Source organism: Penicillium psychrofluorescens, assembly GCF_964197705.1.
Source record: "Penicillium psychrofluorescens genome assembly, chromosome: 5".
Classification (NCBI taxonomy): Eukaryota; Fungi; Ascomycota; class Eurotiomycetes; order Eurotiales; family Aspergillaceae; genus Penicillium; species Penicillium psychrofluorescens.
In genome coordinates this window covers 1,311,413-1,327,199 of record NC_133443.1, presented here as the reverse complement: position 1 = coordinate 1,327,199, position 15,787 = coordinate 1,311,413, and the positions used below count along the sequence as shown (strand labels likewise).

General features: G+C 54.2%; 9 protein-coding genes across 9 annotated transcripts; 4 read left to right on the top strand and 5 right to left on the bottom strand.

The window, feature by feature from the left end:
* Nucleotides 1-137: 137 nt before the first annotated feature.
* On the bottom strand, nt 138-2,338 carry PFLUO_LOCUS7769 (rRNA-binding ribosome biosynthesis protein utp25; the record flags this gene model as incomplete). The annotated part of the gene is made up of 4 exons (XM_073785438.1): nt 138-1,056; nt 1,107-1,684; nt 1,737-2,245; nt 2,305-2,338. The coding sequence occupies 4 exons, from the start codon at nt 2,336-2,338 to the stop codon at nt 138-140; spliced, it is 2,040 nt and encodes a 679-aa protein (XP_073641794.1).
* A 317-nt stretch (nt 2,339-2,655) lies between these two features.
* Nucleotides 2,656-3,823, top strand: PFLUO_LOCUS7768 (uncharacterized protein; the record flags this gene model as incomplete). Its single annotated transcript, XM_073785437.1, has 3 exons — nt 2,656-2,757; nt 2,814-3,526; nt 3,577-3,823. The coding sequence occupies 3 exons, from the start codon at nt 2,656-2,658 to the stop codon at nt 3,821-3,823; spliced, it is 1,062 nt and encodes a 353-aa protein (XP_073641793.1).
* Nucleotides 3,824-4,475: 652 nt separating this feature from the next.
* PFLUO_LOCUS7767 (uncharacterized protein) lies at nt 4,476-5,401 on the bottom strand (the record flags this gene model as incomplete). Its single annotated transcript, XM_073785436.1, has 2 exons — nt 4,476-4,963; nt 5,068-5,401. 2 exons carry the CDS (start codon nt 5,399-5,401, stop codon nt 4,476-4,478), a joined length of 822 nt encoding a protein of 273 aa, XP_073641792.1.
* An 843-nt stretch (nt 5,402-6,244) lies between these two features.
* Nucleotides 6,245-8,407, bottom strand: PFLUO_LOCUS7766 (uncharacterized protein; the record flags this gene model as incomplete). Its single annotated transcript, XM_073785435.1, has 1 exon — nt 6,245-8,407. The coding sequence occupies one exon, from the start codon at nt 8,405-8,407 to the stop codon at nt 6,245-6,247; it is 2,163 nt and encodes a 720-aa protein (XP_073641791.1).
* A 364-nt stretch (nt 8,408-8,771) lies between these two features.
* PFLUO_LOCUS7765 (uncharacterized protein) lies at nt 8,772-9,365 on the top strand (the record flags this gene model as incomplete). The annotated part of the gene is made up of 1 exon (XM_073785434.1): nt 8,772-9,365. The coding sequence occupies one exon, from the start codon at nt 8,772-8,774 to the stop codon at nt 9,363-9,365; it is 594 nt and encodes a 197-aa protein (XP_073641790.1).
* Nucleotides 9,366-9,606: 241 nt separating this feature from the next.
* On the bottom strand, nt 9,607-10,418 carry PFLUO_LOCUS7764 (uncharacterized protein; the record flags this gene model as incomplete). The annotated part of the gene is made up of 2 exons (XM_073785433.1): nt 9,607-10,279; nt 10,330-10,418. 2 exons carry the CDS (start codon nt 10,416-10,418, stop codon nt 9,607-9,609), a joined length of 762 nt encoding a protein of 253 aa, XP_073641789.1.
* An 822-nt stretch (nt 10,419-11,240) lies between these two features.
* PFLUO_LOCUS7763 (uncharacterized protein) lies at nt 11,241-13,763 on the top strand (the record flags this gene model as incomplete). Its single annotated transcript, XM_073785431.1, has 4 exons — nt 11,241-11,246; nt 11,297-12,054; nt 12,110-12,250; nt 12,302-13,763. 4 exons carry the CDS (start codon nt 11,241-11,243, stop codon nt 13,761-13,763), a joined length of 2,367 nt encoding a protein of 788 aa, XP_073641788.1.
* Nucleotides 13,764-14,194: 431 nt separating this feature from the next.
* PFLUO_LOCUS7762 (mitochondrial) lies at nt 14,195-14,890 on the bottom strand (the record flags this gene model as incomplete). Its single annotated transcript, XM_073785430.1, has 2 exons — nt 14,195-14,599; nt 14,675-14,890. The coding sequence occupies 2 exons, from the start codon at nt 14,888-14,890 to the stop codon at nt 14,195-14,197; spliced, it is 621 nt and encodes a 206-aa protein (XP_073641787.1).
* Nucleotides 14,891-15,065: 175 nt separating this feature from the next.
* On the top strand, nt 15,066-15,501 carry PFLUO_LOCUS7761 (uncharacterized protein; the record flags this gene model as incomplete). The annotated part of the gene is made up of 2 exons (XM_073785429.1): nt 15,066-15,086; nt 15,142-15,501. The coding sequence occupies 2 exons, from the start codon at nt 15,066-15,068 to the stop codon at nt 15,499-15,501; spliced, it is 381 nt and encodes a 126-aa protein (XP_073641786.1).
* Between the last annotated feature and the right edge of the window lie 286 nt (nt 15,502-15,787).

Genomic DNA, 15,787 nt, shown 5'->3' with positions numbered 1-15,787 from the left:
ATTTTGGGCTACACCGGGTGGTAAGTAACTACCCCATGTCTGTTTGAAGCCAAGACTTTGCAATTCCCGTGCTTCAAAATAGATACATGTATATTCTCACTGAGAAAGGAACTCACATCGATTGATGTATAAACTGATTACATGAAAGTAAATGTATCTCCGCCCTTCTCCCGCAGCATATTGGGCACCCTCACCGTCCCCACGACACGCTCCAGCTTCAGAACATCCCATTTAGAAAACAAAGCCCGGACACCACCACTCTCAGCAACCTCTACTACAGCAGCAGGGTCCAGACCCAGAAACCCCACAATCTCACCATAGAACGCCGGGTTCTCGGGCAGACCGTACATGATGATGCGCCGCACCCCGCGGATTTGGTAGCGACGGAAGTGGTGTGCGCGCTCGCTGTATAGCAGCACGGAATGCCGGCCCGACATGAAGTGGCTGCGGGCTCGCGACACTTCGCGGGACTCGGTGTACTCGGAGATAGCGCCGAAAGAGACATTGGTGGTTTGGTTTGAGGATGCGAAGTGGTTGCGGATGCGGACAAAGTCCAGGTACGAGGGGATGAAGATCATCGTTCCGTTACTGCTGTTGCTGCGTCCGCCGGCGAGGTTCTTGACCAGCGAGGACAGTACGGTGGTGGTGAAATGCTTGAACCGCGCGTCGGGGTCTTTAGCTGGGGATAGGCTGTCGATGCGCGAGAATGTCTGCTTGACTGAGACCGGTAGCGGCAGCTCAGTGATGGCGCCGGCATAGCTTGGGGTGATCTTGACACGACCCGTGGCGTTTTGCATCTGCGATGAGAACAGCGAGTTGATCTCTGGTGTGATGAATGACGCCGTCACAATGGTCTGTCGCACATTCCGGGCTTGGTTGTCCAGATACCAGTTGCGCACGCGGCTGAAATCACAACCGTGCGCTTCTTTAGGCTGCAGATTGAGATGTTGGAATATGTAGTCGACATGATCCCAGTTCTGCATGAGCAGGGCATCCGCGTGGTCGACCATCACCACCTCAATTGAAGACAGGAAGTCATGGTCTCGTTTCTTGGCGCTGTAAGATGTATTAGTGTTGGCTTTATTAACGTCAGAAGAACCACATACTCAGCCTGATCCATGATTGTCCGTAGTCCAAGTGGACTTGCCAGGATGATATCCGAATTGTAGAACTGGGCAAAGTACTTGACTGTCTTTCGGGTGAACTTCAGTCCTAGCCGGAACATATCATCGTTGTTGCCGCCAAAAAGCTCTCGGAAATCGTCGCTCTTGTGCTCCCACGTTGAGTCCTCTGACGCTGAGAAGGTGTCCATGAAACGCTTTTTGTTCTCCTGCTGCTCAGACTGGTAGATCCGAGTGATGGCGTTGACAACCCTCACGCATGCCTGACGCGTAGGCAGGATATAAAGAATCTTCGGGCGCGTGAATCCCTGATCACGACAGTCGATTTCGGTATCTGGGTCCTTGGCTAGACGAGAGTTGTTCTTGAGCACCTGATCACGGGTCTTCAGGAGATGGTTGACGGCGTGGAGGGCCATAATATCCTGCATGGCACCCGCATGGGATGTTGTGCGCGCCCCGAAAAGGACGTCTTGATAGTCAAATACATAGGGTGCTAGGTGCTGCGCAGAGCCGGTGATGGTGGGAATGACCTCTGCGGCACGAGCCTTGAGTTTGTTCTTGAGCTAAAGGGAAATGTCAGGACTGGCATATTAATCTCTGTGCATGTGTCCCTACCTTAATATGGGCTGTACTCTTCAGGCCTGCCAGTAGTGATACGTCCTTGGCATCTCCCGTGTCGGGGACTGTATTCATCAGCCGTAGTGCTCCCGGCAATTCTTTCTTAGTCGAAGTCCATTTGTTCGATTTGATCGCCTCAATCTTCTTGGGCAAATCAGATCCATCAGGGAGGCTGAAATGTCTCTCAAAAGGGCTGTTTTCGTCGCCCTCGCCGTCGACTTCCTGGAGATCCTCTTCGTCGTCAGATGGTGCCTGCGCTTGCAAGTCGTCCCCCTCGTCAGGCACTTCTTCTTGCACTGGTTGCTGTTCGGCAGCGACTTTCCTCTTCTTCCGCGCTGGTTCTTGGGACTCGGAGTTGGTGGTGTTCAGCAGCTGCAGCAGTTCGTTGTACGGGCGTTCGGTATTTTCGTCGTCTTCTTCATTCTCGCTGCTTGAAGATCCCTCGTCCATCATGGCATCCTCCGGTACCTCGTTGTCAGACTGCTGGCTCGCATCGTCGGACGACTCTGATCTGGAATGAGGTCAGCCACAGTTCGCGCAGTGTCGTGCAGATAATCCAACTCACTCAATATCATTGAGACGAGAGGACTCAAAGCCATTGCGACCAGGCAGTCTCCCACCGCGACCACGGCCACGGCCACGACCACCGCGACCTCGACTTTGACCTCGACTTTGGCCTCGACCTCGGCCTCGACCTCGAAACATCGTCAATGGTTCAAGGGTGTAGCTCGTGATTGGGAAGCTGAGCAGGTACAGAAGGTAAAAAAGTGTTCGGGCGGCTTATCTTATCTTAGCGCGAAAATTCCCACACAAAGAAAGAAGCCGGAACAATCAGAGGGCCGAACCGATCAGTCTCCCCTCCAAGAAAATTGCCCTCCAACATTCAACGGCCAGTTCCCCCCGTATCTCACCCAACATGGCCGAAGACTCCTTCCTGCACCTTGCTCGCCCTCTGGGTCCCGTCAGCGTGGGCACCGCCCCGACCACCGCCCCTCTCAATGTGGTCATCCAGCCCCAGGTAGGACAGACCTTGCGACAGATCTTTACCCATTGTTCATGCTGACACCCATGTAGGCCATCTTTGCGATCCTGGACCACTCGCTTCGCCGCAACGCCGACCAGGAACGGGTGATCGGGACGCTGCTGGGCACACGATCCGAGGATGGAGGTGAGGTCGAAGTGCGCTCCGCGTTTGCCGTGGGCCACTCCGAGGCCGAGGACCAGGTCGAGGTGGACATGGAATATCACAAGCAGATGCTGGCGCTGCACCTGAAGGCAAACCCGCGCGAGGTGCTGGTCGGCTGGTACGCCACCGCGTCCGAGCTGAACACTTTCTCCGCCTTGATCCAGAACTTCTACAGCAGCCAGGGCGACGGCACATGGCCGCACCCGGCTGTGCACCTGACGGTCTCGACGGAGCCCGGCAAGGACCTCGAGACTCGTGCTTATATCTCTGCTCCCGTTGGCGTCACTGCGGAGCGTGCTGCCGACAGCGCTGCGTTTATTCCCGTTCCCTATGAGCTGCGCTACGGCGAGGCCGATAAGAGTGGTCTGGAGGCCATTGCCAATGCCAAGGACATCGAGGAGCGCTCCGTCCCGGTCCCCACGGACATTGATGTTCTGGAGCGTGCCGTTGAGGAGGTTCTGGCGATGATTGACCGAGTCTCGCGATATGTCGAGTCCGTCATTGACGAAGAGACCCCCGCGTCGACCGCGATGGGTCAGTTCCTGCTGAACACCCTGGCTCTGGCGCCCAAGGTCGAGCCCGCCGATGTTGAACGGGACTTGTATGTGATTCCATTTTTCTTGGTGTTGAATCTTTCTAACAGTTCGGCAGCAACAACCACATCCAGGATGTCCTGGTCGTCTCCTACCTGGCCAACACCATCCGCACACAGATGGAGCTGTCCACCCGGCTCGCATCCGCCCAGCTCACTCTGGGCACCGGCGAGGCTGGCTCTGGCCCGACCGGTGAGCAAGGCAACCGCGGGCGCGGTGGTAAGGGTCGTGGTGGCGGCCACGGCGGCCACGGTGGCCACCAGCGTCAGGACCGCGGGCAGCAGGCCGAGGAGGCCCGCGCATAGGAAGAATGAATGATGCATTATGTGATTTATTCCTGTGGATTCCCTTCCGTTGACGTTTCTTATGTCATTTGCTTTCTTTTTACGTCTGGGTTATCTCTTTTCTTCTCCCCCTTATATCAACTCCCCCTGCTTGCTTTCTCAGGCAGGAAAACACACACAACCTCTCCACATGTTCTTCTTCTCGGGTTGCTTGCTTCCACGCCCAAGCAACCCATGTTGGTCCAGTTGAGACCATTAAAAAAAGAATGGCGTCTTGGAGTCAATCTGACTTAGTTCAGATAGATGGAGTGCAGCAGGCAGAGTGAGGAAGATCGTGGAGCCGGTCTGGTTTCACGAAGCGAGTCGCATCTTATTCTGGGCGCGGCGTTTTCAGTCATGAGGAAATGGACATACCTCGTTCTAGAACTTGACTTGCATCGTGTGTACATGAGTAATGCGCAGATGATCTGTAGTTTGAATTCCCATATTGACTGTTTGTGTCTCCAATTGAAGCCTGCTATGCAATCCCAGATCAATAAAAAGCAGCCGCCCAGCGCCGATAGGTATCATAAAAAAAACAACGCCGAGCCCCAATCTAACGGGCAGTCGTGATCCCCATAGGAAAGTAAAGCGCAGAACCACCCAAAACGAACTGAAAAAGAAAGACAGAACTTCAAGGAAGAGTCTTCCTCTTCTTCGGAACCGACTCCTCAGTGGCATCTGAGCCCCTCCGCGCAGCAGCAGCCCTCTTCCCCTTCCCTTTCCCCTTCTTCCCCGATCCCTCCGCACCAGCACCAGCAGGGGCATCCAGATCCTCCGCCGCCGCCGCCGTATCAGCGCCTTTCTTACCAGCCGCCCCCTTAGCAACCTGGTCATCATTCTGATCAAACGCCTTCCGTGCCTCCTTCAACTCGCGCTCCATCCGCAGCAGCTCCTGCACACGACCAAGCTTGTTGGGATCGCGGCGCAATGCGAACCGGAAATCGTCAACTTTGATCTTCTGTCGGCGCGCGTGGTGCGCAGCCTGCGCCGCGCCGTGGCAGACTTCGAGGATGAAGTCTGTGACTATTTCGTCGAGCACGCGGACTGTCTCGGGGAGGGGCTCTGTTGGGTAGGATGGGTGGGGGCTGGGGTCGCCGTAGGCGAGGAGGAGGAGGCGTACTATATTGGTTCGGTTTAGTTATCTCAATGGAATAGTCTTTCTTTTTGGGATGTGATGCTGTGGGGAATGGTATTCCGCGACGGATAGAGAGAGAGAGACATACGCTCAGAAGAAAAGTTCATCTGGCCCTTGTGCCTGGCGGCACGAGCACGAGGCTCCGCCATCTTGCCGGATGTCTTGGGATCTTTCTTTTTCCTAGACCTAGACGAAGTAAAGGCAGCAGTATCGAGCTCGTCGTTCTTGGCCTTGGGCGTGTAGGCAGGGGCGTATCCGGCACGGAGCAGGGCTAGTTCTTGAGTAGTATACAGCCAGGGATTCACAGACTGGCTGGCAACATGTCCCGAAGATGGAGAGGAGGTGATAATGGACGCAGGCGGTCGGTTGGTGCTCAATGGCCGGCGAAGGGCCGGGTGGCCCGTGCATCTGGAGGCGGACATGGTTGGCAGAATCCGGTTCTTGAAGACAGCAGGTGTCGTGTTTCTACTTTCGGCGCTTTAGCTTGCTTCTCACTGGATTGAGGAGACAACTTGAAACTCACGATGGTAAGTTTAGCTCTGTGGGTGATATGGGGAGACTACAGTCTTCAGACTGGAGATGTCTCTGCAAAGAGCAGCAACCAGGAGGGGCATCCAAACCAGACCAGACTCAAGATCGCGCTGACCTCACTGCTTGATCATTAGTCGGCGCTTTTCAACTTCCAGTCGCTGCTGCTGGTATTCCTGCTCATAATTTGCACCAGCACCTATGCGCACTCGATCATGCCAGGGATAATGGACCGGAACCAGAATGGGTAAGGACATGAGCTGCAGCCCTGCTCGAGGACAATGATGAACTGACAGCGGGCTTTGTAGGGTCTTTGGGATATTCTGGAAATGTGCACGCGTGGGGGAACGACTCAGTCCATATGTCAGCATATGCTGCGTCCTGATGGCAGTAAGTTGTTGTTCAGTCCAGTCAGTGTTATCTCAATGACTGACAGTGGTAACTGTAACTTCAGGTCTCGATCTTCTTCGGTGGTTAGACTTGACTGGTGGATGGGAATGAGGGTTCCAACTGAGACTCCGGTGATTATGACAACTTCACTTCAAGATGGGGTAGGATTTAAGCAAGGCGTCTAAGCTGGTTCAAAGCGCGCAAGAAAAATAAATTCATGATGATTCGATGTTATAATACAGAAAAGTAATCGCACACTCCAACCCAGCCTCCCAATGCAACCGAAGCCAGAAAGAAATGCTCCATGACAGCCAACCGACAAGAAACAAAACGGGGTATATAATCTCTCACATCTTGGGCTTCAGCTTTTCTTTTGCTTCCAACCGCTTCAGACCGCTGCTGATGAGCAGGTCGTCGTCCGGTCCCTCGTTGACTTCAGTAGATTCAGACGGTTGCGCAGATGCGGCAGTCTCGTCCATGGCGTCCATCGCATCCCAAAGACTGTCCGGGTCGCGGACCCAGCGCAGGCTCTTGATGGTATACTGGTCAATCGCGAATCCGTGCCTCTCCATCTCCTTGATGGCACGAGTGGTCTCCGGGATTTGCTGGGCATTCGCATAGCCGTTGATGATCGTGTTCCAGGTCACGTCGTTGGCCTTGACGCCATACTTGGACATCATATCCCTGACCTTCTCTGCGGCTTGAGGTTGCCGATTGAAAGTGAATGCGGTCAGAAGGATGGTCCAGGTCTGCATGCTGGGTCTGGCATGCACAATGGCTCGGCCAGTAGGCGAAGGAGGAGGTGGATTGAGCATATCTTCAACGAGGCGTACGCACGAGCGCAGTGCGCCGCGATGCCGCCGCAGAGCAATGAGAAATTCGTTATAGGTGTGGTCGGTTTCGGCGAGAGGGGCGATAGTCTCGTGGCCTTCCGCCACGAGCTGGCGGAATTGAAAGTAGATCTGGTGTACCTTCGAGATGTGTCGTTGGCAGCGGAAATATGTTGCGATCATAATATACAAAGCCATCAGGGAGGGCGGGGTGTTGGCACCTCCCTCTGGAGGCTGATAGTGAGAGGGAATAATGAGGAGATCTTTCAAGGGTGTGATGTCGTGTAAGCGGTTGTACATCTCAAGCATAGAGTAAAAGACGCGAGAGCGATCGGAATCGGCATCCATATTCTTGGCCGTGAAGATGTAGTGGGCATGCAGGATTTTGCTTGCGATATAAGGGTTCTCTCGGATGGCGTCTTCTCGGCTCTCGATTTCATGAATGAGCAGTTCAACATGGGCCCGGTCCCCACGCGCAACTCCCTCAGTGAGCAGAGTCAGGTATGTGTAGGAATCAAATTTGTGGCCGTGGTCTTTCATGAACTGAAGCATGTCGGACCCCAGTTGGCGATTTCCAGCCTTGAAGGCATTGGCAAGGACCACATTCATCATATCCCGGTCAGGCTCGACCCCCATCTCTAAGAGTCGTGGCAAGATTCGAAAATTGCGGCCCCCTTCCCCATCCACAACCGTATCCAACGTTAAAAGTTTGCAGCAGTGCCGCATGACTGATGTGGAGTTCAAGTTGAAATTGGTGTGCTTTGTTTTTGTTGTAACGTTTTCGAATGCCTCCAACGCCCGATCCACGTCGCCCAGCTCCGTATATCGAAACATAAAGCCAAGGGCCGTTTCTGGAGTGAGAGGAATGGATCTTTCTTTCGTTAACTGGAAAGCCGCGTTGAGGGCTTGCCGGTTGGCCCGCCGGATATATAATCGCACACCCTTTTGCTGAACGCAGAGAATTGGCCAGTGGTTCGGGTCGAGGCAGGACTGAAGAAGAGACCGGTAGGTCTGTTCATCCTTATGCCAAGTCTTCAGCCGTTCGTAGTGGAACCTGTCAAGATAGAGAAAACAATCGGCCACCATGGGGAAATCAGGCTTGGGTTGGCACTCGGTGGTGGCTTGCAGAAATTCCAATGCGAGCTCCGGTTCGTTCTGCAATAGCCAGAAAGCGAGCCGTTTCCAGTGGGCGGCCATTTCAGCGCGAGGCAGTGTGGCCCATGTCTCCCGGAAGGTTCCTTCACGAAGTTTATCCAGAAGATCTTGGCCATCCTCCTCCAACTGCGGCAGGAGATCCTGTACCACATCGCGTTGGTAATACTTCGCTATGTAGAGCTCGCGGTAGGAGGAATTCCACTGGCTGAGTGTAACCTGTCGCTGGTATATGCAGTTCAATCGCATCTTGATTGCCAGTTGTGTCGATTTCTGGTCCAATTTTCTATTGTTCGATATTATCGCCCCGTTGAGACGATTTGCGGTAGAAGAAACCACGGAGGGGTCGTGGCATAGGCCTTCGGCTTCGGCGATCTTGGATACGTCCTCTTCAGACAAAAGTCTTCGTAAAGCATTGCGCGCGTGGCGACGTTGAGTTGGACGATTGGAGAGGTCAGAGACAGGGTCATGTTGCAGCACTGAAGATGGTGGGGGGATTGGTTCGTCCAGGGCATGGTCCCTGATCATAGATTCGAGATCGGGTGCCGCATCGTGGACTTGACATGTCGCCTTGGGCGGGTTCGCTGGATACCAGCGGCCAGGCCTCCGGCACCGCAGCGATAGCCCGGTCAAGCGGGACCGAAAATGGTGCTGACACAATGACATTCAGACACTTGCGACCGCATGCATTGCCGACAAAAGCAACCAAGGGCGACTGAGAAAAAGGAGAAGGAGGTTGTTGCTGCCGACGGGTGAGTTTGGGAGAGAAGAAAAGTTGATGAGGGAAGGGAAAAGTGTGGCTGGAGAGGTGGCGCAACCCGGCCTTATCGTTTTCTTTTCTTCAACCTTGAACTTACTTACACTTACACCTCCTACCTCCTACTCCAACACCATGTCCTCCAACCACGCTTCACTGGACGCGGCATCCACAGACCGCAAATCTCGCCTCGCAAAGCTAGCGGCGCTGAAGCGGAAACAGCCAGAACCAGAGTCGTTGAGCGAAGCTCGTGCCGGTGATGAAGAGGCCGGCGACGCCGCACCCGATGTGACAACCTCCTACCTCTCTGGCCGAAACTATGACGCGGAGAGCCGCGGGCCAAAACTTGGATTTGAACAGGGCCCGCAAAGTGGGAAGGTGACGGTGGAAACGCAAGCCGCTGAGATCGCCCAAGCGACGGCGGAACAGGCGCAGAAGAACGAAGAGGCCGAGCAGCCCATTGATCTGTTCAAGCTGCAACCGAAGAAACCAAACTGGGACTTGCGGCGGGATCTGGATGAGAAGCTCAAGACCCTCGACGCGAGGACGCAAAACGCCATTGCCCGATTGGTACGACAACGGATAGAGAATGCGCAGCGCGCAGCCAAGGAACGAGGAGGGCAGTCCAATGGGGACCAAGGAGAGGAACTTGGCATTGAGGGTGACGCTCTCGTGGAGGGAATTCATCTCCGCGAGCGGGAGGAAACGAGAGACGAGGAGATGATATGAAGTGATACCCTATGGCGTCGGAGACAAGACTCCTTTTTATGTTTTCATATACTTCTCTTTCCCTGTCTTTTTTTCTTTCGGAAAGCTTGGGCCTGCAATTGGGTCAAGTGTGCTTTTGCAGACAAAAAAAGGCGTTCAGGAATGGTTTCTCATGCATTTGGATGTACCGATATGATATTAATACACAACGTTCTAATTAAACCCAATGGAACAGAACAAGAAAGTAAAGCCCAGCCTAGAGCTATCGTCCCAGATTCATGGTCTGGGTCAACGCAAGACGCTTGCTGTAAGGGCTCATACTTCGCTCCCGGGGAGGTTGGCCAGGTCGTCCCCTGGGTTCTTGTTTCGGCCCTCCTGAGACCGGTGGATTTGCTCGATCTCGATAGGACCGTCTTTCAGGTTGCTCCCGAGTAGTATTGGGAGTCATCGACCGTCGTTCCTTCGCAATCTGACTCTTGTCCGCACTCTGGCTGCGGGATCGGCGTCTTCGTGAACCGTGGCGACCTGATTCGCGATGCCGCCCACGCTGTTCGGGGCTGCTCTCTCGACGCCTCCGTCTGATATTCCGATCCTCTGCCCACTCCCGCGATCGTGAGCGATGCCGCGCACCGGAAGAGTAAGATGAATCAGAATAGTCGTTTGAAGCATCACTGTATCGCCTTTTCCGGGACTTTGAAGGCGCAGGGGAGACTTGGCTAGTCCGACGAGCGCTGCCATCTGCGTCTCGTCCTTGACGTGCTGGTGATGCTGAGCGAGAACGGGTCGTGGATATTGTCGAGACTGAGTTCGCCGAGTGCGACGATACAGACCTCGTTCTTTTCGAGTATGGCTCTGCGCTGCCGTCTCCATCCAGGCTTCTCTTCCGGCCGCGCTCCTCCTCCCGTTTTGCGAGCAACTCATCTGCCACGCCGTTTCTGTATCTTGGATTCAGCGCATATTCCCAAGTAGCACGCGCAATACTTACGTCCGTTGGAGATCATTGGGGGTCTCGTTGGAGAGTTTAGGCATCAACTTCGGGTTCTGCAACTGCTGGGTCCGCGATGGTCGCGCCATGTAGGGGCGCTCCTGCGCTGTCACGGTGCATTCATAGCTGTAATGGCGTGCCCATTGGTCAGCCCAGGAATAGCTCGAACAAAGTGGGAAAGGTGGGACATATCTCGTTTCAGGCACTTCTGACACAGGGTGTTTGGCGAGGCCCTGCTGGGACCCTTGTTGCCAGGGACGTTTCTATAGCGATTCATGGGGATCATCAAGTCTGTCGACCAGTTCGGGAAACTGAGAGGGAAATAAGAGAGCAAACCATGCGCCATTCTGGGCCACCAAAGCGGCGAGCGGCGGCAGAATTGAGACCCACGAACTGAACTTCCAAAGAATCTCCGTTGTTTCCTTGCCATTGTCCGCCTCGACGTGTTTCGCTGTCTGGAGATCGTGTACCCGGTACCTGTCCTAGCTACTGGCCCGGTCCTCCCCTTCGTCCTTCCATTGTTCGTTCCACGACTGCATCTCCCTGACCATGCACCTGCTCTGACATTCTGTGAGACCCGTCTTGTCACATTTGATTTCTCCTGCACCAGTATCACTCTCCTTCCTGCTCTGATTTCAATTTTCAATTTCTCACTCTCACTCTCAACAGCTTTCCCTATGGCGAATTCCCGCTTTTTGAGAAATGTCGTCTTTCTTTCTGGGATTGAGTGAAGCGGGATTCTTCAGCAACTTACCCTCGATTCAAACTTCGGCGCCGACTCCTTCCAACCCGGAGACTTATTGAATCCAGCTGTGTCGTGATTTTTCGTTGCTCTTATCCGTTCTGCGGGGTGTAGCTTGATATGGCTTCGGAGAGTCCGCCGGGGAGGGAAAATCGCCTCTCTTTTGCAAATGTTCGTTTGGGGATCAATTTCGGGCTTGAATGATGGCTAATTTTCGTTCTTTAGATCGCCGCTATGGACGCGCCTCCTCACATCCGACCCATCTCGGCATCAGATGACAATGAAAATCTCCGATCATCCGATGCATCGCCAAGTCCCCTTCCACACGAGTCAAGTGCAGCAGTGCCTGCCCCACACTCCGTCGATGACCTGGGGAAAGCGGTAGAAGGGATCGATCTATCACTAAAGACAGGGCTTGAAGGCCGAGAACTCTTGCTGGACGGCCATGGTCACAGTTTGCTCAAGCGAGAGAATTCCTTCGAGGATGATCGCACTCATCTCTCAAACTCGTCTACCAAAATGACCAATTTCGATTCCAAGAGCCTGGCCTCAGTGACCACTTTTGCAATGGACGAGAAAGATTCTGTGCGTCCCGACGACAGTGCCAGTGTCCAAGCTATTGACGAAGAGGAGTCGTTTTCGGGTCCTGCCTCCGGCGCCCCGAATTCAGTAACAGGATCGGAGGCTGGTGGGCGTGCATTTCGCGACTTCCGCGATGGCAGCCTTCTGCGACCGCGCGGAGTTCTACCAGTGCCTGGTCCTCTCTTCAACGGCACTAACCAACAACACACTGGCACTAATCCCCCGGATTCTGTTTCGAACAATTTCGTGATTCCCCCTGAAAGCCTGCAAGATGGTCCAAACCTGCATGGTTTCCCTCTTGAGGCGGATGAAAAACTTTTGGAGGCCATGAAGTCTCCCAAAGACCGGCTACTGATCCTTCAACTGGAGGAAAAGATCCGCTACTTCGTCAGAGAATCCGAGTAAGTATAATAACAACAAGTGCCCCACACTTTTCCACGGCTAATTCGAGTCTAGCGAGCAATCCTTGGAGCTACCTCCTTCGAATGCATTTGGGCGACTGCTTGCACATAAATTGGGAGATTATTACCATCTGACCCATTTTGTGGACAACAATGTTACGTCGGTTCGGCTCCATCGAACGCCATTCTGTCGACTGTAAGCTGTGACTCGTCTCCTTTTCTTTTTCTTGACAACTGACCTTGCTAGTCCTGCGCCTTTGTCCGCCGTACATGCCTCCGGCAGTACCACCCCACCCCCGAGCATCCCAGCTATGAAGATCATGCGTCGAACGGACGGAGAGCGGCCCTCCACCGAAGGAAGCGTCGCGACGAGCTCATCCATTCCCTCCAAAGCCACATCAGAGGCTGGGGACAGCGGCCAAGATGGGGACCGCACGGGCTCATCGGCAGATGCGACGCCCGCCAAGGACCGGTTGACCCTCACACGAGAGGAGCGTGAGGCCAAATACCAGGAGGTGCGCGAACGCATCTTTCGCGATTTCCCGGACAGTGCCAAGTCAGACACTGCTAGCGGCGATTCAAACCCGAACATGTCACGCTCTAGCTCCACGAATGGGCGGAAGAAGACCCAGAGACAGCGAACACCCTACGATGACAGTTTCGAAGCGCGGTCGCAGTTCAACGCTTACTATCCGGGAACGCCTTATAACAATGGGCCAGCGCCATACAATTCTGGCGTGAATGAAGGTTCATATCCCAACCAAGTCCCGTACTTGGTTGGACCGGGGGTATCACCTCCAGCAGGTGGGCATCACATACCTCCCAGTCAGAACAACGGCATGTATCCGGGTCAGATGGCCATGAGCAACATGCCGCAATATCCAGTGGCCATGTCGCCACAGATGGCCTCCAATGGCTCGTGGCAAGGAGGGAACATCCCGCAGCAGACGCCATACTCTGGGTATGCGTCGGCTAATCAGTCACCGGGCATGATGAGCCAGCAGCCATCCAGCAAATTGTCACCAGCGATGACCAACTACGCCGTTCCCAATCCTTCACACTATCCTCAGGGTCCTAATTGGCCCACATCACCTTATCCTGGAAACTACCAGCAATCCCTCAACCAACGGAATCAACCCCCCGTCCACTGGCCCAACTATTCTCCCTCACAGTCAATGCCTTCCAATGTGGGAGCCTATCCTTACGCCCAATATCCCGGACAACATCTCAACCCTTCCCTCCAGAACCAATCTGGTCCTCACGCGATGCCGGCTGGTTTCGCCAGATCCCAGTCCCACTTTAACCCCCAGACACGGTCTTTCGTTCCAGGCGGCGTCCCTGGCGGGGCTCCACTGGGTCGCCATCCAAACCAAGGCGCACAGCACACCATGCAGCCGTATGGTAGCATGCACCCCGGCTTTCAGGCCCAGTGGACTGGATACCCCGACACTGCCCAGGGTCGCAACCTCGACCATACACCTTCGAACCGTGGCCCTGCGTCGGCCCCTCGAAACTCGATCGCCAAATGGGGCACCCCATCTCATCTCCCTCCGAAACCGCCGCCATCCCAAGTGACTTCTGACTTCGACTTGAAGCGAACCGGCCCGGCCTCGGTCCCCGGCCCATCTTATCCCAGCAATGGGATTCCTGGCGCGGATAACGGACCCTTCGTGGTCTCCGGAGGGGCGAGTATGTCGAAGTCTAATTAAGTCTGTGTGTGCGCTTGATATCTGCGTATATGGTGTGGTACGTGGTCGACGTGGTTATTCTATTGAGGTGTACATTCGGGAACACTGCATGGCGATCTGCACGCTGGGAAGCGTAGATCGTCTCTTAACAATGGATCCATTTTTTACCCTCGTGTATGTTTCTCCAGTCACCGTAGTTGTACAAGGAGTTGGAAGGGTTGAAGAGGTATTGCGATCTTTTATACACAAGGCTATGTCACATAAGAATCAAGCGCAGCCAAAAGACAAGATGCCATCGCAGGAAACAACAGGAACGCCGTTGAACAGGCAATAGTAAAGAGAGAAAAGTACCGCCTTCCAAAGCAGCATCTTCGTCCTCCATCAAATCCAAAGAAAAAAGAGACCATATGGTATACACCGATGGACCAACACAATCATCGAGATCAATCCATTCACCGTTCCACTTCATTCCCTCGCCCATGCTCCTTCTTAATACTCAACTCCTTAATCGCATCCTCCAACTCCTCCACCCCATCCTTCCGGAACCGCGTCACTTTGCCCACATTCAACATAGTCAATTGATTCGGCGTCTGCAGGCCCTTCTCCCGCTGCCTTGCCACCGCCCTTGCCGTCATGGCAAACCGCACATCCTTCGGTCCGTCCACAAGCTCCAGGATCGCACTCTCAGCCTGATCCACCGGCTTCGGATCCCGCGGGCTCTTGTCGCCCCTGGGCTTCTTGTAAAATTCGAATTGATTGCGCGGCTCGATGCGCAGAACGCGCGTGTATCCGCCTGGCCGGGTGGCGTAGCGTTCGCGTAACTCGCCGAAGAGTTTGGGGACGATTTGATGTGGTTTCTAAAGGAGTCAGAGCCATGTCAGTCAATTGCGATGGAGAGAGTTCGGGACGCAGATAGGGGAGGAGAGACATACGTAGAAAATCTCCAGTGCTCGTCTCCGGCTCGCTTCTGTGTTCTTCTTGCCCAGCGTGATCAACTTGTCTGCTAAGCGTTGTGTCTCTTTCGCCTTGGCCCATGTCGTTGTGATAGATTCGTTCTCGAATAACGAGGTCACCAAGTTGCGCAGCAGAGCCTGTCGGTGCGACGACTTGCGGCTGAGATGCCGGTATTTCCCTGCGCCGCCGGCCATTGTGGGTGTGGGTTGTGGTGGGTGTGTTGAATTGAATTGAAGACGGAGAGAAAAGAGTGAATGTCCGGGAGAGCGAGAAAAGCCAATCGGAGACCTTCCACCGCCCGCCGACTTCAAGAACTCTTCTTTGCGACAACACACCTACCTCGACTCTTTTCTCTCGACTCCGCTAAAAATGGGCTTTTTCGCTGGCTTTGTATATCGTCCTTATTTTCCCTTTCACCACCAAAACTAAAACTAATGTCCCCCAGTTCAGCGGCTTCGCCCTCACCACCTCCGTCCTCTACCTCACCGTGCAAGTGCACCGCTCCACGCGTCTGGAGCAGCGCAGGGCCATTCGCGAACAAGTCGACCAAATAAACTGGCTCGCCTCGTCTGCAGGCGCCTATGACCGACGCTTTGCCCCGAAAGAAAAAGACCTCCGAGATATTGAGGAACGGCGGCGAACAGCGGCCCAGCAGCAGCCGACAATGAAAGAGGTTCTCAAACATCGGTGGAATCAGGAGGTTGAGATCCTGGCAAGGAAGGCACATGAGAGTCGCTGGGAGGATGTGAGGGAAACCGCTGTTGAAGGGTGGAGGGCTGCTCTGCGGTTGGTGAAGAAAGAATAAATAAGAATCCTGTCTTTTTTGGGGAGCTTTTGATTCCCTTCAGCGAGAGCCTTTCGGTTGATGCATTGTTACATCTCTTTGTACTTGGGCTTGGGAGCAGTGGTGTTTTGGATACCCTTATGAAATTAAGATGCTTTATTTCTCTCGATAGTTTACATGCATTCGCAAAAGAGGCTCGTCCGGCGATGGAATGTTTTGCAGCGTCCAGCGCATGATCGTAACGGCGTAATAGTGGAGAGTTCAATCGAGTTTGGCCCGGATAAAATGCAATGCGCCACCCAATGAT